The sequence below is a fragment of the Neolamprologus multifasciatus genome, chromosome 20, assembly GCF_963576455.1.
Source record: "Neolamprologus multifasciatus chromosome 20, fNeoMul1.2, whole genome shotgun sequence".
NCBI classification, from domain to species: Eukaryota; Metazoa; Chordata; class Actinopteri; order Cichliformes; family Cichlidae; genus Neolamprologus; species Neolamprologus multifasciatus.
In genome coordinates this window covers 26284690-26308520 of record NC_140458.1, presented here as the reverse complement: position 1 = coordinate 26308520, position 23831 = coordinate 26284690, and the positions used below count along the sequence as shown (strand labels likewise).

General features: G+C 39.3%; 1 protein-coding gene across 3 annotated transcripts in view; it reads right to left on the bottom strand.

Annotated features, from left to right (window-relative positions):
• Window positions 1-23325, bottom strand: part of ajap1 (adherens junctions associated protein 1) — a 47775-nt gene extending 24450 nt beyond the window's left edge. The window contains exons 1-2 of one of the 3 annotated variants that reach the window (XR_014871440.1): window positions 22591-23322; window positions 22294-22412 (exon numbers count right to left, since the gene is read on the bottom strand). Coding sequence is in view for 1 of the 3 variants with exons in the window: in XM_085145163.1 (XP_085001289.1) it covers window positions 22294-22322 (29 nt within the window). In the remaining 2 variants the exon portion in view is untranslated. Of the gene's footprint in view, window positions 1-22293 lie in introns of all 3 variants that reach the window. The other 2 variants (XR_014871439.1, XM_085145163.1) reach the window with 2 other exon arrangements.
• Window positions 23326-23831: the final 506 nt, after the last annotated feature.

The following is a 23831-nucleotide window of genomic DNA, read 5'->3' as shown; positions in this document are numbered from 1 at the left end:
CAAAGTGAAGACTTTGCCAGCACAATTTCAGCACACAGCGTGGCTGTCTCACTAACACTGGAACTAAAATGAATTTTTTGTTATTCTTTTCCAATTTTCTGTCACTTCAAAAGCCAAAGCAGTGCTGTTGCGCAAAACAGGAAAACATTACAGAGAGTAATCCATTGCGTACGGCACTTAATACCATTTACCTGTCCTTGAAACTGGAAACCTCGCTTAACCAACATAATACCATCAAAAGACCAAAATGAATGAAGAGTAGCCTTTGAAGTCTGTGAAAAAGATTCACGGCATAATCCTGAATCAAATGCTTGAGCAAAGGGTGTGAGCGGTTAATAAAAAAAGACCATTCATACGGGCCATTATGCCTCGCAGACACAGCGTCTGCATCCTATATGTCATATTGTTGACATGAAAAGTGGACTACTGTGGTGTGTGCTTGACCACTGGTTTTTCAGCCTATTGTTTTTTACTCTTTCATGGTCTGTGAACTCAGGCAGAGCAGCGCTTGCGGATTCTTGCTTTCAGCAGCACAGAGACTATGGCACTCTAAATTAAGCAATTTCAATTGGAATTACATTTCCTTTCCTCTTATACAAGCATATGTTATGTGGGCTTAGCTGAAGCATCATATAGAGATGCTTAAGCAGGTCTGTGTTAAACTGAATTTATGCAAATGTTAGATTTATCATGCTGTTTAAAATTCTGTTACACTCTCTGCACCAGTAGTCTGCATTACCAACACTGAAAATGCTTCAAAGATCATGAATTGGTGTAGTATATGTACCGTATATATGTATATACAGTGGCTTGCAAAAGTATTCGGCCCCCTTGAACTTTCCCACATTTTGTCACATTACAGCCACAAACATGAATCAATTTTATTGGAATTCCATGTGAAAGACCAAAACAAAGTGGTGAAAAGTGGAACGAAAATCATGCATGATTCCGAATATTTTTTACAAATAAATAACTGCAAAGTGGGGTGTGCGTAATTATTCAGCCCTCTGAGTCAATACTCTGTAGAACCACCTTTTGCTGCAATTCCAGCTGCCAGTCTTTTAGGGTATGTCTCTACCAGCTTTGCACATCTAGAGACTAAAATCCTTGCCCATTCTTCTTTGCAAAACAGCTCCAGCTCAGTCAGGTTAGATGGACAGCGTTTGTGAACAGCAGTTTTCAGATCTTGCCACAGATTCTCGATTGGATTTAGAGCTGGACTTTGACTGGGACATTCTAACACATGGATATGTTTTGTTTTAAACCATTCCATTGTTGCCCTGGCTTTATGTTTAGGGTCGTTGTCCTGCTGGAAGGTGAACCTCCACCCCAGTCTCAAGTCTTTTGCAGACTCCAAGAGGTTTTCTTCCAAGATTGCCCTGTATTTGGCTCCATTCATTTTCCCATCAACTCTGACCAGCTTCCCTGTCCCTGCTGAAGAGAAGCACCCCCAGAGCACGATGCTGCCACCATATTTGACAGTGGGGATGGTGTGTTCAGAGTGATGTGCAGTGTTAGTTTTCCGCCACACACAGCGTTTTGCATTTTGGCCAAAAAGTTCCATTTTGGTCTCATCTGACCAGAGCACCTTCTTCCACATGTTTGCTGTGTCCCCCACATGGCTTGTGGCAAACTGCAAACTGGACTTCTTATGGTTTTCTATTACCAATGGCTTTCTTCTTGCCACTCTTCCATAAAGGCCAACTTTGTGCAGTGCACGACTAATAGTTGTCCTATGGACAGATTCCCCCACCTGAGCTGTAGATCTCTGCAGCTCGTCCAGAGTCGCCATAGGCCTCTTGGCTTCATCAGCGCTCTCCTTGTTCGGCCTATGAGTTTAGGTGGACGGCCTTGTCTTGGTAGGTTTACAGTTGTGCCATACTCCTTCCATTTCTGAATGATCGCTTGAACAGTGCTCTGTGGGATGTTCAAGGCTTGAGAAATCTTTTTGTAGCCTAAGCCTGCTTTAAATTTCTTTAACTTTATCCCTGACCTGTCTGGTGTGTTCTTTGGACTTCATGGTGTTGTTGCTCCCAATATTCTCTTAGACAACCTCTGAGGCCGTCACAGAGCAGCTGTATTTGTACCATTGTTTTCTACAGTCAATGATTTGTACTGACATTAGATTACACACAGGTGCACTCTATTTAGTCATTAGCACTCATCAGTCAATGTCTATGGGCAACTGACTGCACTCAGACCAAAGGGGGCTGAATAATTACGCACACCCCACTTATTTATTTGTAAAAAATGTTTGGAATCATGTATGATTTTCGTTCCACTTCTCACGTGTACACCAGTTTGTATTGGTCTTTCACGTGGAATTCCAATAAAATTGATTCATGTTTGTGGCTGTAATGTGACAAAATGTGGAAAAGTTCAAGGGGGCCAAATACTTTTGCAAGCCACTGTATATATTAAAAACACTATAATTTTATTTTACTCACAGTCTGAATTCTCTGAGTGTCAACTAGCCTAATTCTTTTGGTTTATAAACATCTCAGTACAAAGCCACACTTTCAAATTCCTTTAATGGTCAAACAAAATAAAATAAAAAAACGAAATATATTTAATTCGCACCAACTCACAGGCTTATTTCAAACATCAGGTTAGTTGCATATTTTGTTTTTTCTGTCGACTCACTTGAATTGGCACAAGACAAACTTTTCCCACTAAGAGGTGAGACCCTAGACTACCATGACCTGGATGAATGAGAACCTACACAGGCACTAATAACCAACTCAGCTGATAAAAACAGTATAAACTGGGTGGAAAGCAAATCTGAAAGCTTAATAATTGAACTGGTAGATTATTAAAATTTTAATAGACGTGTGCACATAATGAGGTCAATAAATACATAAATGATGGGAGGAGCTTGCATTTTTAGAGGTTTTTTAATAACATTAAACTGTAAGTCAGTCTGTGCATCATCATTATCTTCTTCATATTTGCAGTATTATTTTGTCAAATTCTTTTAAGGATTTCAATGCAATGCCAGATTTGCTGTATTAAATATGTCAAACGACCACAATCTAAATAAATAATCTAATCGTGACAGTCAGCATCGTGACGGTTTTTGGGCCGGTTACAATCACCATTTTATCTGAGTGAAGAGGAAACTCATCACATCCTTACGGCTTGCAACATGTCAAGCATCTTGAAAAAGGAGAGCAGTGCCCGGTGCCTGATGATTCCGCTCTTTCCCTAGAAAAGATCAAAGTAGTTGAGTGCTGTGTAGGCTATTATGTGCAGCAATTCTGCAAACCATTTGCCAGTGGGACACGGATAAGCAAAGAAACAAAGGGCAGGAAACAGCATCTGTGAATGAGGCCAACTTTAAAGGCTCTTCTGAAGCCTTTTTATAATGCTTCACAGAGCCTCGATGTTTTAGTAATCAGAAGTCAAGCTTAACAGAGAGTGATAAAACAGTTAAGAATACATTAAAGTGATACTACACACAGACTATTTTAAAAAGTCTAAATTTAGAGGAAAATTTCTTCCTTATAGTGTACTTAAAGTATTGTCATGAGAGTACAAGGGCCTAGTAAAGGATTATCTGACTCTTTGAACTCATCCTTTTCACCCTGTTAGACCCAGTAAAACAAAACTATTATCTCTGAAGCTAATCAGATATTGCACCTAATTGTCTCTGCGCACTATCTCTGGCCCATTTCTTGGTTCATCATCACACTGTGATCACTTGTGCGAAGTAGGTCTTAATTAGAACTTGTTGGGAGTTTGCAGATCTGAGGCCTCAGCAGATGGGCTTCCCACCTGAGGGAGGTGAAAAAGGCATGCCTTTTTCAATCCCTTCACCCTGGATCCCCAGGCTGCCATCCATAGAAATTTGATCAGCATGGTCTTGACAGCCCTGCCACTGAGTACACCTAATTTTCTTGGCTGGCCATTGAAAGGTGCCTTATTGAAGGTGACTCCACCTCTGCTGAAAATCTGGGTGCAATGGCAGACACTATATGCCAGACAAGATTTAGACTGAACCAGTGGTTTCCTTTCCTTTTTTATAACCTCTCAGTGGGGCTTTGCATGCCCCAGGAAAAGTGCTCCAATTCAGCCTTTTGTGAACAATCTCAAGAGTACAAAAAGTAACTGGTGTTATACAGGGTAGCACAAGCAATTTATAGAGTATTTACACGTTGAACTATGGTATTCATGTGTCTCCCACACACTTCTAAAAACAGCACCTGTAAATACACACACACACACACACACACACACACACATATATATATATACACTGGGGAAAAGGTTCACCAGCTACAGTTCAGAAAGTTTCACAATGCAGTGGGTGGTTTTCATTGGTTGGACCAAGCAGGCGCAGCAAGAGGTTAAAATGAGACTATGAGCATAAACTGGAGGACAACATCTCAGCATCATACTTGTTTTTAACTAACTTGACTTTTTTCATATTGTTCCCCAAGACAGAACCCTTTGGCTGGGCAGAGGGAGTCGGGGTAGTGGTGGAGGTTGTGTGTGCCTTTTTTTTATTGGTTTCTTAAAAAAAAAACATAATAATAATGTTTGTAGAGAGCAGAAGCTGTAACAGAAAATCAATAAAATATTCCTAATATCGCTGAATAAGGTATTCAGTACCATCAGCTCAAGGATTTTAGGGAGATTTTATTGCACTTAAGGTTGTGGTCATCTTCAGTAATCTCAAATTGTCTGATTATGGATCTGTAACACACAAAAATAAAATAAAAAAGTAGCGGGCAGAGAAACTGCTACATACAGCTACAGTGAAACATGTAAACTCTGCACATAAATTTGGTAATAACATACAATAACATATATTTTCAATCTTGTTAAGTCAGCAGCCTCCTCTGCTGACTTTCCCGACCACTGTATCTTGGTCAAAGACTGATTTTTGTACTTTTATTGCGCTTTCTGGTCTCCTGGGCCTCATTTTGATTACTCCCAACCTGCCATTATCGAGACAACTGAAAGTAGATACAGTTGCAGGTAGTTAAATCTCAATCTGTGTGCTCTTCTTGATGAACCTGAGTGGTGTGGCTGGAGCCTATCCCAGTTGTCATAGGGTACATCCTGAACAGGTCACCGATCTACTGGAGCGCTATCATAAAGCCAATCACACACCTTCACATCATGCCAGCTAAGAATCACCAATTAATGTAACATCCATGTTTTGGGAGGAAGCCAGAGTACCCAGAGTGAAGCCAAGTAGAGAACATGGAAACTGCACACAGAAAGGCCCAAGCTGGCAAGCAAATTTGAACCCAGGACTGCTGTGAGGTGATGGTGCTACCCACCACAACAACTTGCTGTACCATGGGGAAACTGGCAACGTTTAATCATTTGTGTATCATCGTATCACGTCTCATTTTTGTTTCTATGGCTAAGTTTTTGATCGCAATTTGTATTCACTTATGGATATCCACAAACATTTGCTTCTCAGTTGTAGTTTATATCTCTTATGTAAAGACATCATTTTGCCATAAATGTTTTCTTGTTAAGCCTTATTTAAAAAAAATTCAATATTACCTCAAATGAATCTGTGGAATACGCAAAGTAATATAACAACTTCGTTTAACTGAGGAGCTTGTAAAGAAAAGGTATTTAAGTCCTACTGAGAGCTTTCCATTAAAAGGGTCATTGACCAACGATTGATCGTGTGCCTCAACGCATGAGCCAAGGTATGAAAAAGGGTGTGGGTCATTATCACCAGAGTTTTCAGGTGAAACTATTATGAGACCTTGCCTCACTATATCATGAGACCTACTGAGCTCAACTGACACATGTGAGTGGGTGTTAAGGCCCTGGAAAGGGATCTCAAATTGATTGATTGTAGGTGACATCTGTCATAGGCCATTTCCAACTGTTAAATATTTTCTTTGGTGAAAAGGTTTTTTTTGCCTTGAACTAAAACATTTACATAAAAAGGCACCTCTTTATCCATGATTTATGCTTTGTGTTAAACTGCTGTATTCTAACCACTTTCAGATACTTCAGCTTCTTGGCTAAAGCAAACAATAGAACTGAGCATAACAGCACAATGCAGATTAGTCAGCATGTCAAGTTTGTAGACTGTGTTTACACTGATCGCTTATTCGGGTTTCGATGGAGGCCACTAGGGGTTTCCTGTTTACATTAAACGTATCAACAAAAAGGAGGTATTTGTTGACACATTTATTATTCATGGTCATATACTCATTCTCCCAACACTGTTATAATAGCTACTGTAATGTTTGCAGATTAACACCAGGTTATTATCAGTCAGTGAATTAATATCTTATGTCTGTGCAATTAACTTTTTCATTTAGAAGCATTAATTCTGGTATTGAGTCCTTTAACATTATTTATAACCAAGTTGTCTGAAAAACATTACACTGTCATGGCTTTTTGTAAAAGCCTGCAGGGGATTTGTGGATGGTTCATATCTTAAAAGTCATACACTTTGGGGCAACTATTAAGTCGCTCCAGTAGCTATGTTGCTAGATTGAACAACTTTAAAGGATTATGGATTGAGAACACACCAAAGACAGTGGGATGCTTGTGAGCGCTCATACAGTCTGTTTCCAGTCATTCAACCTTCCCCAATTCGACCAGCCCCAAGCACAGCATGTCCACACGAGAGAGAAGATTCTTAAAATAGAGATGGGAGTATATGGAGTATGCATTTGAATTACCCTAAGAGAGTGACAGAGATGGAGAAAGAAAGGAGAGAACAGGGAAGGAGCTGTGTGGTAGTCTTACCCCTCTGGGGGTAAAAACTCTCTGATAACATCCAGGCCACAGAACAAGGACGACTTACTCTAAGGGCAATGCACATAGGATTGCAGACTGGATGCACTGGCAAAGCTAGCTGCATTTGACTACCTGTATCAGATTACAACAGGGCCTTATTTACTTGCAAACTGAATACTGATAAATTCTAGATTTACATGAACATGTTATTGGCATATTGGCATTGCATTGTGGCTCAGTTAACCTAAAATCTTTATGTGGTAATTAAAATTGGTTGTTATTATTGTTTTGGTCACTGCTGACCTCACAACACAATATCACTATCTTGGTAGTGAACTTAACTTGTCTATAGTCACCAAACATCAAACAATCCTTTGCCACAGAGATCACTGGCCAGGTATGACTGATAGAAATGTATAACATAAAATGGATCATGCACTGTCACATTATGCTAACAGACCTCCAGTTTCAGTAGTAGTAATAAGAGGATTAATGTCATTTTAGCCTCACAATAAAAACCACAAGTGGATGAAGCCCTGGGGAGCTAAAGTGCTGCTTAATCTCCCCAAAGACTCAATTCTGACCTCTAGAACATGAAAAACAATGCCAACACACATTAAATAATTCCATCACTCTCACACTGGGAACTGACGTGCTTTCCTACAGAAAACACAAATTTACAATGAATGGAAATGACTGACCCCTCTAGGATTAGCGAGGTAAAACATGTCTTTTTTTTCAGCTGCAGCGCACTGAGAAACAAGGGCACAATAACATTCCCTATTTGCCCTTCCCAGTTCCATTAATTCCAGCATGTAGCTTTAAAAGAGTCTGACCCAGAATAATTACTGTGTTCAAGAAGAGGTCAGCAGAGATGTCCTGTGCAGCTGAAACCGCCTCAAGTTGGGAGGCTCAAAACAACTGGCTCTCTCTGTAAAACAAAGGCGCTACTAGAGAAGACACCACACATGATCAAAACAAACTTACAAATATTTTTAGTGCTGTATTTCAGAATTTCTCACAGTTTTACTGAAAAATCAAACATAAAGTCCAATCATTAGGAGGATAATCCGACAACAATGAGGGGGGAGTCATCATGGAAAGCTTTCTAAGATAAGATGTTTTTTCAAGATTTTTTAAACTTGAAACTGTGAAATTTTATCCACACGAATGCAAGGACCAAAGGTTTGGCAGCATCGCACTCTGGGGTATTTACTTTAATATTTATCAAGATGATCAATGTTATACACTTCCCCTGTCAAGGTGAGATTTTTAAGGGAGATACAGGATAAGAAATTACAGCTGACAATGACATATTCTGACGTTGGGGTATGAAACATGAATGTCTGGCTGCTCTCACGGCACTCGTCCAAGAATAAATAATATTTCAAAGTTGGGAGGCTTACAGAGTTAATCTTACAATCAAAGTTTGCTGATTCAAAGTCAACAGGCTCCATTGACACAAACTGCAATTTTACCGTGCAGAGCACTGGATTGCTGGACCACCATTGTGTGATCAGAAAATAAGAAAAATAAGCTAATCACTTGAGGCAGCAGTTGACCTGCAAATGCAGCGTACTCCGAGGTAAAATTACTGTGTTGACAAAGTCCAGTGACTTTAGAAGGCGATTACACCGATTGTGAAATGGTCATCTGACGGCAAGGCAGAAAAATGTTTTACAGCCTGTTTTAAATATAGCCTAAGCCTAATCTAATATTGATTTCTGTAAGTGGGTGGCTAAAATACACGCCTACATCAATACCTTGCTTTATCTCCATATCTGTTTGAGGGCATGCCAACAGTAGGTAATATTCTGACTATGGATAAGTACCTTATACAATCCCACTTCAAGAAAGCAAAGGAAGTTTGGAGTGGAAACAGTTTAGTCAGCTAAGCTTTTATTTTTTCTAAACCCTACAATCAAATTTATAAAATGTTTCCTGTTAGCTGTAAGTTTCCTGAAAATTCCAAACGCTCCAGAAAGACTATCTGACAGGGTTAAAACACATCCTGTGATAATTTTTTTTTGGCTCATTTTAGACAGATTAATAAAAGTGCATGAAAGATTTAACATGTTGCTTTGACTTATAACCAGACATACAGTTGGCTTTTTATGTAGAACTTGAATCAAATCCTGCTCTCTCCCAGCAGAAGACCCAGAGCAGACAGGCTCACATCAGCAGCAGGTGGAAGATAAAAGGAAAGGTTGAATGATTACAAAGCCAGTTTCATGTAAAATTATGAACCTTTTTAAATTTTGTTTTGATCCATGTCTGTAATAAAGAGGCTCTCAAACCTTCATATTCCCCACTGATAAAATTAAGCTTCTAATGTTTGAGGCTTTTTTGAATCATTGGTGGAACTGCCAAAGCACTACTGGTGGTGGGTAAAAAATGAAGGCATAATATTGCCGTATTTTTGATATAAGGACACCAAATATTGATATTTTATTCAATGCAATAAAATACAACAAACAAGTGGCCTCGTCTCATGCATCACCATCCTGAGATAATGTTTGCTGAGAAAACTTGCATTAAGTCAACTCAACGGAAAATCCATCCGACAGTGGACACGCTTAGTTTGATAAAGTTGGACGGACTGCTATCAGCCTCAGAGAGCTTGTTGACAATTTACAAATAATTGTTGTCTAATTTATAAATCCACAGATTGGCAATACATGGACATTAGTATGAATGAGTCTTTGTCAATGAGCAAAACTTACAGGAATCCATTTAGCTGGCTGTCACATTGCTGTATTCTGGTTATATTCCTATAGAACAGGAAGGTTGTTGAGCACAAATGTAGTAGTTAAATGTGAATTTCTGTAGATGGCAACAGATATGTGACTTTTGATGGTTTATCCCAGTTAACTGGTGTATTATTGGAAAAAGATTGCATGTAAGTTCCAACTATACCCCATTCAGTTGCAAACTGACTCCAACTTAAGGCAACATTTATGACAGGTTTAAGTGACAGTGTTAGTAGCCTGTCAAACTGGAGTGAAATAACATCAGTTTATTAGTGGATAAAACAGACACTGACCAAGTTTAACTATGAGGACAAAATTTGCAGTTTAGAAAAGCTAATAAATCAAAATGAATGTTATTGCAATACTATATATAGAATATTGGAAAATGTTAAAAAATTGCTATAATGTGGTATCTTGCGAAGTATTGTGATAATTTTATACCATGGGGTGTCTGGTGATTCTCACTTTTAGTTGCTACCAACTTCACTCTTCACACATTTACAATATATTTGTGCTACCATGATTGTCCATACTGGAATTTTAAAGTAAAATATCTTAACAGACCTGGTATCATAAATAATAACAAATGTTCTGTTTTGGCTGTTTTTTGATAAATAACCATGTCAACTAGTGATTATTGTCTAGTGACTACAAATACAGTAGATCATGATTAAGAAAACTGCATTTTAAAAGGTCATACAGATGCATTCATCTTACAGAAAACAGATCTGTGGTCGGCGAGAAAAACAAAATATTACATTAAACAGTTGTTTCCATGTATGTGTATATGCAAGTCGAAAACAGAAACAGAAATTTGTATTTTAAATATATATTATAGATACTAGCTTGATAAAGTTTGGACTAAAAGATGTTTAATACGAGGTCTTGGACGTTATGCAAGTTGACACCAATCTGCGCACAGACTGCACAAGTGTCTGTCGTTGCAATTGTGTAGTGGTCATTGTTTGTAGTGCTTCTGATGAACATGTCAACAAAGTATGTCCTAGGCATGTTCAATAGCAGACATAAATAAAAACTGGCCAAGGAAGTGTCTGGATATACTTGGGATCCAGAAAGCCCTGCTGTGTACTCTGGCAGTGTGGCAACAAGCAGTCTTCTGTTGAAATAGCTGAAAGGTGGACTGCTGTTGCAAGAATGCCACAAGTTCAGGTTAGAATAGAATAGAATAGAATAGAATTCAGCTTTATTGTCATTGCACATGTCACCGGTACAGGGCAACGAAATGCAGTAGTAATAGAACACCTGATCTCAGTACCTCTGTCCAGTCAGATTCCCACCAAGTTCAGTAAGATCAGTGATGGTGCTTTTATAGCTAGTTTGAGGCATGCCAACAGCCAAGCCTTGGTCAATCTCAGTCAGTTATGGTATGACGGCACTGATGATGATAATATTGTGCATATATTAGTATCAGTACTAGTTTATATTCAGAGACTGCTGGTTAGAAAATGTGGCGGTGTAGAAATGAGTTCATCTGTGTTTGGTAAACAAATCAACAATTTTACAATGGACTAAACTCGATCAGCTGTAACCAAAAACTACTCACAGAATATGTTTGGGTTTAAAATGATGATTAAAATGATGTACAGAGAAATCAACTGCAAACAAAGATTAAAAATGTATTTCATGCATCAAAACTTCTATTTTTTACATACTTTACTGTATGTATGCAACTCTTTCTGTGATAAACTGTGTTGTAGTGGTATCACGCTATCAATGATACAATGATATTCCCTAGCACACAGAACAAGGCCAAATTTGTCTGACAGCAAAGGCCGTGTGTCAGCCTCCATTGATGTTCAGTAAAGAAGTCACTTCAACCAAACACAGCACTTTGCAAAACATTCAATTCAGTTCAGTTCAATATAATTTTATTTATACAAAATCACAATAACAGTTAATTAAGACACTTTATATTGTAAGATGGAGACACTACAATGCAGGAACACCGAAGTGGAAAAAACAAACTTGGCTCACCACTACAAACAAACCATCAAGTACACGTGCGACCTGAGCATTAACAAATGACTCGATTGGACGACGCCGGAACATCTGCCAGATGTGTGAAAGGTAAAGGAAAATTACTGATGCGGTTACATGGTGGTATAAGAGGACTTTAAGCAGCTGGTTAAAAAGCTCAACATCCCAGACTCCCAAAGAGTTAAAAGGTAAAGTTTATTTAGCTATTATTAAACTAAAGTGACAAGCAGTTATGTTTTACTTTTACATAACATTTCCTTGGCTACTTTTGTGGCTTTCCTGTGTTGCTATATATACTCCTATGTCACTAGTAATGCAATATAAATCTGCTCCTGCTGACAACTGAAGGCACAAGATTCTCACTTTGAATCAGTTAGTGTCATAAATGAGCTCATTTGAAAAGACTGGTGGAAAATACACTTCAGTATTTTTTTTCTGTATCATCATAAATATCGTTATCACAAAATTCCTTGAAATATTGTAATATCATTTTGAGAAAATATTGCCCAACCTCTACTGTGTACTGTGAGCAAATAGACTCGAGATCTAGAATATATAAAAGCAGACGTTTTATGTGCATGAATAAATCTGATGCAGACTAAATGTATTCAGACAGGTTTAATTTCAAACTGCTGCTTCATCATCTGTGTGCGTGTGGGGTGGGAAGCAGATCATAGGGCTGCAGACCTTTGGGACATTTAGGTTATAGAACAAAAGTGAGGCTGTTTTTTTGCGCAGTGCTCACACGGTGCACAACTCTCAGGGGGACTGAGGGAATATGTGGGAGCTTCACTGCAACAAGGTCCAGAAACACACTTACTCAAATACACTCTCTGACCAATCTGCTGCCCCTAATACACCTGTCTCTCAGGCCTTCTTTCTCCTCTCACACTGTTTTCTCCACACAATGGAGAAAACACATGATTCTGGGTGGAATCAAACTAGCTCTGCCTTTAAAAAAAAAAGAAAAGAATGAAATCTGCTGTTCTTTATTTATGGTAGAAATAACACCACCTTTGTTCCCCCCAGCTATTTGCTTTCATCCTCCTATCCATTTACATGAAGAGCTGACCTATCGTACAGACTACTCAGTTAATGTGCTTTTGCTACTGATCACACAAAGACTGCTTTCTGGCAATAAGCCTGGTCACTGCTTTTAAATCTGCATTTGTTATTTTAATAAGCACATACTGGTGTGTTGTTCAGCCTACCATGTTAGTCCAGACTCAGTTTCCTTTATAACTGTTTGATGGACTAAGATAAAGGTTTGGATGAATTTGACTTACATCTCATTTGACCATTAATGTAGCTTGCTTATCTGTCAGTTAAATCTACCACATTCTACATTCAAATCTACCACCACACCAAGCAAAATAAGCAGTCTCTATCAATTCAAAAGCTGCCAGCAAATTTGAGCTGAAATTTTGTAACATAAAGCAAATGCAAAGGTTCCAATAACAGTAATATTCTTCTACACAGGTTTGCATGAAATCTACTATTATGAGAGCATCGGTAGTAAAAATGTGAAGCTATTAACAGCTAAGATATTTATGTCATATCACTGCAACTAGCGGTTACTCGTAGCCACAGTATTCTATGAGCCTACCCTGATCTCACCTCAGTACACTGATCACTTAAACCTGACAGGCAGATCAGAGCTGGAGTCGGGTGTAATCTACTGCCCTTTTCAGACATGGGTTACTATAATACAGCTGATACTATAATATTGCAGGCTTCATCAGTCTGTGAAAGTGGGCTTTCTTTTATGTTAATGTTGCTCATGACAGATAAGATGGAGAGCGCTACAGTACATGCACAACTGGTCAGTACATGTGTGCTGCATTAAATGATTTTTTTTCTTACTAAAAAAATGGCAGAAGAATATGTTTCCCAGACAGATAGTTTGTAATCTTAATAGTATTTAATGCTATTCCAAAACAACTTTATCAAACTGAGAAACTATGGGTGCATGCAGCACACGTTACATGCCCTGTGCATGCCTGCTCTTTAGTGCAAGTGCAAGTATTCAAACTTATTGTGTTTAACATAATACATGCAGTATAGTTACTACAAGATGTGGGACCTTGTTTTTAACTGCAAATGATGTCCTTAAAATTAAACCATATCAATGTCTGTTTTATCCAATAAGAAAAGGTTATCAAATTTTTTGTTATGTCTTTTTCGTTAAAAAATTACTGTCAAGCACACCAAGTTAAATCTGCCATAGATGTTGCCCTAAGACAGAGTCAGACTGCAATCAGTCTGCAACTGAATGCCAATTAAAGGTTGGCAATTACATTCAATCCATTTTTGATTATCCAGCAATTAACTGTAATAAATCATCAAAATTGCATATCTATTTCTTTATAGACAGAAATTCACATTTAATTGTTACACCTGTGCTCAGCAGAACAGGATGGTTATCCTGTTCTATATGAATATAACCAGTAAACAACCAACTGACAACCAATTGAGTCGAGTTTCCTTGAGTTGTGTTCCCTGACAAAACCTCATTCAGACTGATGGCAACATGTTGGCATCAGAGAGATGAGACCTTGTGTTCATAGTATTTTTAATTTACTTGAGAAAATATTAATATTCAGTGTACAATACTGCAAAATATGCCAATACTATACTGTGTCATTTTTATAGTTACTACATCCAATTTAGTAATAATGCCACCACCGCTTTTATGGACACATGACCAGAGTGCAAGGATGAAGTCGACAAGTTCAGGCGCAGTGTCATCGCTGTAAAGAAGTGCATATCTGAAAGAGCCCAATGTGTCTCCAGGGAGATAATGCCTAAATTGACTGGGATCATCTCTTGAAAAAGAAACAAAAATCTGCAGAACAGTGTGTAATCATGCGTACAGCCTGAAAGAAACACCCAGTTGTCATTTAAGAAAATATACGACCATTTAAAAGGCTGAACTTCTCAGAGAAATGAATGTTATTCATGTGAAAAATATGGCAGGCCTGCTTTTCCAGTTCAATAAACACAATAGACTGCTAATGATAATGCAAATTGAAAATGTCAGAAGGTATACAAAGTGCTGAAAGGAGTTCTCTGCAGCTTTGATGAATGGTGCTGCATACAGGATATTTGTGAATTATGAGGCTACACAGTTTGTTCCATTATTCCATTTAAAACTCATTTTAACTGGCCCACAGACCCAGACACAATGGAAACATTTTATGGCACTGAACTTTGAGACACTGTTGAAATAGTGCTTTAGATTTTTATCAAATTCAAAAGTTAATTATTTTCTAATAGAAAGCAAAGCCTCATTTACTAAAACTGTCTGCAGGATTTAATATGTGCTAATAGACAACGTGTCTTAGAGAAAGAATGACAGTCAGCATTATCAATTATCAAACACTAACATTCTCACAAAGTAAGGCATGCAAAGCATTAGTATGTCTCTAGAGACATCAGCACCTTTCTTATCCACCATAATTCTCACAGACAGTATCACATTGTGGCAACAGCTCAAAATGGACTATTAGCAAAATGCTCTATTGTTATTTTAATCCATTTCCACTCACTTTTCATTTTTCCCTTTACTTGGCACTTTTTTTCCCCTCCACTATCTCCCAATGTGCAGAGAACTTTTCAGGGAAAAGACTCCAACGGCCTTTTTATTTCTGAGGGAAGATTAGTGGGACGGGAGTCTTTGCATCTTTATACATTTAACTACAAGCGATCCTCATGATGAACATCATGTTTTCCGTTTTTATTTTTCATCCCCCAATGTTACACATATTTAACAGTATTTATGTTTAAGTACCATTTCACTCTTTATAACTGTGGTTTATTTGCTGTCAGAGATTTTCTTATTTGTTTTGTTTTTTCATGCCTGTAGGTTTGTTTTATTAGATTTTTGCATTTACAGGAAGAGTCATAAATTTTGAACAAAGCCTGTTTTTGTAGTTATTGCCCTACACACCACACACAAACAATCAAATATAATTGAAGTTCATACTTTCAGCTTTATTTCAGAAAGTTTTACAGCTTCAACATTAATTGGCCAAGACGTTTCATGGCCAGGTCTAGCCTGTGTTCTCTTGTTATTTCATGACAAAGCAATCAGAATGTGTGAAGTCGATTCACAGTGTTGGATGTGTATTTTATAGCTTTTCGCTGTCATTTTAAATATATGCTCCACAAGATGTTAGTCCAAGGGACAGAAGACATCATGACATTGAAAAACAGAGCACACCTGTCACAGGGACAGCAAAACCTTTAGGAGTGGCAACATTAACAGTCTGATTCATTCTTAAAATATTACAGTGTTTATTTACAACAAGGTGCAAACCTCTGGTTACACTCAAGAACAGGAAGGCCAGGTCAGACTTTGCCAGAAAACATCTAAAAGAGCCTGTGCAACTTCTAAAAACAAAGAAAAATGGAAGAAACCAAGAAAACTGTTTGCCATAATGATGGGAAATGTGAAGTATATATTCTGTTCAGATTTTCGAATGCTGCAAAATTGATTAGATGGTATATAACAGTGCAAATGACGTTTGTCGAGATAAAGAAAATTAGGACTCTTCAATGGCCAAGTCAGTCAAAGAATCCAAGTAATAAATACAGTCGTTATATTTTAAAAAAAAATTCCAATTAATTTATAGCCTCTTTTTAACTTCAATCACATCTTGATTGTTTGATAGAAAATCCCTTGTGGGGGGATACAAGTATAAAGGCAAAATTACAGAAATGGTCTAATTTACAAACAAATTATGGCTCTAAATGTATAAAATTTATATAAAATATAAAAATTTCTAATGTATTATAGTTCAAATATTCCACACATTAATTTTATAAATTAATATGTGGAATAAAAATCAACACCCACAATAACAATTGTATTATTTAGTCCTTTAATTTGAAGACATAAGTGCAGAAACATGGAAGAAGAGCATCACGTTTTTCATATAAATGTGATTAGATGTGACTGGAAAGGGTGGGTACAATTTTATGTTGCACTTGATTTTTGCAGCACTAGCTACCTGCTGTAGCGCTAATCACTAATTGTTTGGTGGAACAGACAGAACAGCACGACTGCGTATGTGCACACAGGAGGAGAGAAGGCAGAGACAGAAAGACACTGGGAAGTGGAATATGGAAGTAAAATGTATCTATAACAGAAGGGGAGCATTGATTTACAGTTGGATTCATATAGCCTACCTTAATTAGTTGACCTGTGTATTTATGTACTGCACATTTTCTAACCCTCCCGTTCAGCTTTATACCACATACTTAAACTGACAATCAGACCATGGTTGTTGGTCGTTGTTTGCATTTCAATTGCAGAAGCATTTGCATTTCATCAAGAAGACCTGAGGGGGTTCATCCTCTGTCCACTTAAAGGAAGAGCCGTGATACCCTGAGTCTGTATTTGCAGCCTGTTGAATATGCAATCACGCCTTTGTTGGAAAGTGAAAAGGGCTGTGTGCTCAAGCTCTCAGCTCTCAGACTAAGTGATGGGGCAAATATAACCCAGCATGTATACACACACTCGCACTCACACACACTAACATACCTACATGCAAATGGCTCTGTATTGGCAAGCACAATTGCCAAGATACACAGGAACCAAATCGCTTATTCCCACTACGTTGTGTTTCTAATTTGTTGACTGTGGTGGCTAAATCCTCCTCAATGCCACTCTAACCAAGTAACATGCCTCTGGTATCAAATGAATGTGATTAGCTTTGAGACTTGCCAGATGTTTACAATCCCCGCTGACATATCCCACTGATCAGCAATAAAAGAAAAAAGGCATATCACTCAAGTTGTCTGCTTTGATGCAGGTTATACAAACAATTTCCCTTCCACAGTGGCCCGGCTTTCATCTTGACTCTGAGGAAACTAAATGTTTTGTCCTTTTTCCAAATTACCAGAAATACAGAGTGACCCTCCTTAGTTACTGATAGTGAACATACAGTACCTTTCCATGTTATCTGTAATACATGAGCTTTGTTCCAGAATATCTTGAACATCAAATTGAAAGGTCAGAAACATTGGTAGGAAGATACTGATCATCTGTGTAGAAACATGAACTTCTGTTATGACCTTTTACTTTGGACGATGCCCGAATGCCTCAGTGCATCACTTATTTCCCCACTCTACTTCTAAAATAAATCCTAGCTCTTCTCATCATAAATCAAAATGTACTGTTTATGATTATCTCTAGATGCTTGCTGTGTTTATATTTATTTATTTAGCTATTTTATTTTTAGCGATCTCAGCGGCATGTGTTTGCATTGCTCGTAAAAATGCAGGCTCCGAGGTGTAGGAGTTAAGCTGTCCTCAGTAGATATCCAGTATTAGGGAGATAAATACCACAGTTGGCTTTCCAAAGAGTTCCAGAGATTTATGGATTGCCTCGGTGCAGCAGGCCTCTGGGAGGCAAATATTGTATGAAATCTTCCAAATGTTTTGGTAGTGTGCAACGTGCACACACACACATAGATATGCACACAAATAAGACTCCATCCATGCCTGAAAGGCTGAGCTGCAGCAGCTGCTACTATGGCCGTAGTGTAAGAAACATTGCTGCATTGCTGAGGTCAGAACATAATTCATAGAGGAAAACCAACAAAAGAGAAAATGGGTGGGGCAGAGTGTGTATATGTGTGTATATGGGGGGGGTCTAAGGCGCAACAGCCAAGAGTGTTGCATCATCCCATTAATTACTCCCACTGCACAATGTCCTGCAGTAGAGTGTACATGACCCACATGCTCAGAAAGATAAGCAGGGCTGTAAAGAAACATGGTGGAAAAAGAAAATAACAGGACAATGCTTCGGTCATATCAGCCCTTTACTGTCTTTAAGTCTTGTTTGCCTCTTGTGACAAACTTGACAGCAAATACCACTAAGTAGCTAAACACAAAATAAAGCAGGTGGCAGTTTGGGGTTTTGGTGGAGAAGGAGGAGTAGAAAATGGCCCTCTGAGAGGCACCCCAGTGCCTGGAGAAGGCCAGTTAGTGGGAAGGGCCATGACGGATAAGTCTGATCCTTTGTAGAGGCAGTATTGATCCAGCAAAAGCTCACTACATGAATCAAGTATGAGTTCTGTGCTGTTAGTTCTTTTACTTTGTGGATGGTTGTGCTCCAGTGCGATAGAAACACGCACACTTTTTTCATGTAGCACAAAGCGGACAAGCCGGTGATTAAACACAATCAGCCTGAAGGTTGCTGCCAATAAAGTTAGAACACGGACTATAAATTCATGAGATCTGAATATGGAGGTTTTATTCAGAGGTTTACTGTCATTTGGCGGTCTACAGCCGGTTCCACAAAGCAAAACACTTATTCTGATTGCTATTGATTTTTTTTTTTTTTTTGATCACCAGCGCATAAATTCAAGTATTTTAAGTGTTCGGTTTTCAAAAAAAAAGAAAAAACTTAATGAGCTAAACTCCAGGCCTCTCATTTCAAGCTTCCGATATGCACTCATGTGTTGCAGTAAGAAATAAAAGCACAGTAGCAGTTACGGTCCCATTCTGCCTTTGACTCCTCTCTGCTAATTCCTATGCCAGTCAGTGACAGGTCGTTCATGTTTCACCCACGTCTTCAACAACAGCTAGCCTCTCTCTTGTTCTCTTTCTTTCTCAGAGGTATTTCCAGAAGGTTTAGATGGACAGCGTCCATGCCTTTTTTGTCTTTTATGTCATTAGAAAGGGACAACCTGTACCGGTCCTTATGGATCTAACAGATTCCTGCTGAGCACAGGGTGCTAATGACACATATGCAGACACACTCTCACATACACACAGACACACACGTCTCCAGAGGATAGGATCTCCAAGAAGCAACACAGCCTATTTCACTGCAAATTAGGTTAATCACGCTCCAGAGAGGCCCAGTTAATAACCCTCATAGAGGCTATTAAGATGGCACCTAAATCATAGGAATATCTGAATATCTGATGGCCCCTAACACAGTAATGCCATGTTTAGCCCTGGAGTTCTTAGTAGGGCTAGCTAAGAGAACCACGGCTTGTAATATAACTAGCTGCAGACTGATGATGCTGTGCAACTGTTTCTCATTGGGGAAGAAAAAAACACCTCACTGCAAACTGTAATACATGAGGAACCCTTCTCATTAAGCCAGTGATATTAATCAGAATTAGACTATTATAACAGTTTTCTTTTTCACACAGGAGTAACTTGCAAAATACCAAAGAAATTATCACCAGGTGTAGCAATATTAGGCAGCTCACAGCTCATTAAAACCACTCTCTTTTCTTTTTTAGTGCATATCTGAATCACTACTGTCGATGTATCACTCTTGATCACTCGATGTATGCCTATTGAGCAGAAAAGGCTAAACATACAAAGACACAGCCATCTACGCTTTACAATCCTCCTCCAGGCAAGTGAAACAAGACAAATAAAGCCTTCGTAAAAGGCAACTGGTGTCTCAGTCAGCAACGCTTTTTACTGCCGCAGTGTGCCGAGGCTTGATAGCATCTCCGGTGCCTCAGCTGTACAAGAGCTCGCCATGGGGGACCTGAAACTGTGTGACATCCATGAAAGGCTCAGCCCAGAGATCCCGAGTGTGTGAGAGCCGAATCCCCGCTGGTTAACCCTCGAGTCAGATGCTCTCTGGTTCAAGCTCGTTATAACGCTGCAAATTACCAGCATTTAGCTTTGACTAGAAGATTTCACACATCACAGACAGTGAAGCATGTCGCAGGTCATGAGCGTTCATTGTTATCCTGGTGTTGTTATACGAGAAAAACTGAATGCACACCAACAAACAGCTGGTTTACAATTTGGGATGGCTACTTTAAATGACATTTTTTTTCTGAAATAAGAACCCAATTACAATTCGTTCCCATGTTATCATCACATCTTTACAGTCTTTTTAGTAAGTCTATAAATAATAGTGATAATCACTAAAGCCCAGCCTTAGCCCACAGGCTGTCTTAATGAGACGGTTTGCCCAGAACGATGAGTAACTACTGTAGTCATCTCTAGAAGCCTTGTTTTTTAAAATTGTATCTGTAACTCTCCATCAGCCCTTTTTTTCTCCTGGTCTACTGAAGCCAGCGCGGTTGCATTTACGCCCACATATTTACTTTCTGTAGGTGGTTTGTTCTTTGTCTCTTCCAACAGGTACAGTGGCTTTCTCTGTACACATTCAGTTCATCCATCCTTTTTTTTCAAACAAAGGAAAACAAATATTTTCACCACTCATACTGCAGGGAAGGAAATCAATCCAGTAAAAGCCCCGCCACCAACTGCTGCCATCAATGTCTGACAATCAGCGACAGCAATGCAAAACTTTAGACTGTGGCGGGGTTTCTCGTGCACAGAGTAACCGTGGGCACCTCATGAAGACGCTTCGGCTACAGCTACTGAACTACCGAGAGCATTTTAATATTCTTTAACGAGTTTTGTTAATTGGGGTTTAACTTAAAGGAAAATGGACAGATCTCTGTCACATAAACAACTTTATTGCCTTTAATGCATGTGCACAGATTCCTGTGTGCACAATAACTTCTGTGCCCTGAAAAGGCCCAAGCCAGTAAAAATACCTGACTTCAAAACAGGGTACTTCAGTCCATAACAGCGGCTGCAGATCGTCCAATGTCCCATTTGGACATTCCAGTTTGTGTGAGCAAGTGACAAGGAAATTCCCGATGATGGAAATTGGTTTCTCTGTGCCCCTTGCCGATCCATCTAAAGGCATGGCATTTTATTTCATCATCTCGCACAACTGCTCTGTCTAAGACGTGCATTGCCATAACCCTGCGAGGTCAGCCCTAAAGATGTACAGCGTGTGTCATGCATAACAAATGTACAGCTGCAACTGGGCAGGAATATGAACTGCCGGTGGGAATGGGATCCAGCAGGTGGCAAGAAAACAGACTTGGTCTCATTTTGCAGTGTGTCATTACCTGTAAACCCACTTTTGGGCAAATGAATGATCTCACTTAGGGCTTTTGTTTAGACTTCCTCACTCATCAGTTGGAGTCTGAAGCATACTTTCTATATCTTCACTTTAGAGATGTAGTTCTATCATATCTATCATTTAAAAAAAATTATCTGGCAAAAAGACTTTAATGTAGCCTAAAAAGATAAGGGAGGTGTTGTTCAGTGTGATCAAGCTGACCCCTGCGCACAGATATTTTGTATGCCATCCTCTCCTTGTGCTTGGATACGCACTCATCAGAACACCAAGTAGGCTTACTTTAATATTTTGGGGGGCAAAGCTTCTCAGTTTTATTTATTTCCTCATTTTACCTTCACTTTATGCCAATGAATTGCACGTGGAGCTCACCTGGACGTGTTTATCCTCACAAGTGGGGAGGAATTGACAGACCTAACCTTGAGACTGTGCACGCGCGCGTGTGTCTACACACGTGTCGCTTTGAGCACGCGTCTGTTATCTGCGAATGTATGTGCGTCGCTTGCGCCGTACTGTTGGCGACCCCCAGCGTACAGGATGTGAAATTTTCCAATTATTTTCTTCCCTTAAATTTTTTTAAAAAATCACAAAACATATCTATAGAAAGCCTGTACCCGGATATTCTTTATTACCAACACTAAATCAGCTAATATGTGTATAACTCTGGCACAGCGGCAGCCACAGCCTCGCGTTTTTCACAGTCCAATTGATCTATGTTATTCGTTCATCAATTCCAGCAGACTCTAATAACTTGCAGTGGCGTAGATTTAAAAGAAAAAATTGAGACACGCTGTTGAAGAGAAATTACAATGCACAATCACAGTCTACATTTCTCCCCCTAATCATTCAAGAATTTAAGTACAAAGTAATTACTGAACAAAATAATTTGTGCCTTACCTGCGCGCGACACTCCGTTTTATCCACATTTTTTTTCTCTCTCTCGACTGTCGAAAACCGACTCAGTCCTCCAGGTATCCTCCCATTTGGATGGGTTTTTCCACCAAAGTCGGCAATTGCTGATGAAAAGAAAGCACTCAAGTTACGGACCTTACTCCAGCTGTCAACGCAAACATCATTTAAGCCATATCCTTCTACGTTGCGCACATCAATTTCTTCTCAAAAAAAGGACTGGGGGGGGAAAGGAGGAAAAAAACACTGCCGAAAAAAACAAAAAAAAAAATCCACTAAAAATACCAGAACAATAGTCGGGTCTCTTTGAAGTTGTTCGTCAGTTCTTCTGTTGACGATGATTTGCTCTCCCTGCTCACCAGCCGAGAGGAGAGAGAGGGGGTAGGCGCGTGCAGGCGGACAGGTGAGCGGGAAACCGAAAGAGGTACCCTCAAACTTTGCCTTCACGCAAATCGTTCATTTTTCAGTCGCCCCGGCAGAAAAGGCAAAGATGCAAGATGCTGAGAGCCGAAATCGGGGCATGCAGTTGGCATCCTCATTGCTGAAATGACGCCGTCACTTCTCCTACATTGCTGAACGGCAGATGAACGTCCAAAAAAGAAAATTGGAAAAAAATGGGGGGCGGAAGATGAGAATGTTCAGTTCTCTGAAGCAGGGAGGATTCAAGTCACCAGAGGCAGGGGATCTTCATTATCTGTTGACATCTCTGTGGAGGGGGGTGCTTGAGAGGTTAGATAAAGTAAAATAAATGAAAATAAAATGAAATAAGGTGCAACTGAAAAGAAAAAGGAAGAGGGGAAGCGGCGGAGGAAAATCCTGGAGGCTGAGGGTTGTTTCAGAGGAGTTGGAGAGAGTGGCTGTGAGGGTTTGTCATTACAGCGGAGAGGAGACCGGCACGTCTCCTCCTGCTGCTCCTCTTCTCTCAGACTGACGAACGATCTGCCTGCTGAGCCCCACGCTGCCGTGACGTCACTTTAAAGCCAAATATGTCATGTGCTGGAGTGTCTCACGTCATATGGGTGCACATTCATGACTGCAAGACTGGGTATGACAAATCCAGTAGAGTACAGAAGTGTGCAGAGCTGCACACTACGGTTGGAAGACCATATAACAGTGAGACCATTACGTATCTGCACTTTTGTAGCCAGCTAAGGGAATCGCTGTGCCAAATAACCTTGTAGCCTGTAAGATAGCATATCATAAAATAATTTATATTTTATATGATATGAGACACATAAAATAGAAACGACCCAGTTCATTTAGCCTGGGTATTGCTATGTTCTGCCAGGCATAAGAGATCGACAACACGGCTCAATATCAGCTTGCTCACAAACTGCTTGTTATTCTTTGTATAGCATTTTTTGAAGCCATAGACTGTATATAAAAGATGGACATAACAAGGACCTCAATAAGCATAAATGCCTCTGGCTGCAAAAGGAGGTTGTCAAAATCACCCTCTCTCCTCTAATCTTCCTCCTATACTACTGATCAGAATTTAATCAAACTTACACAATGATTATCTAATG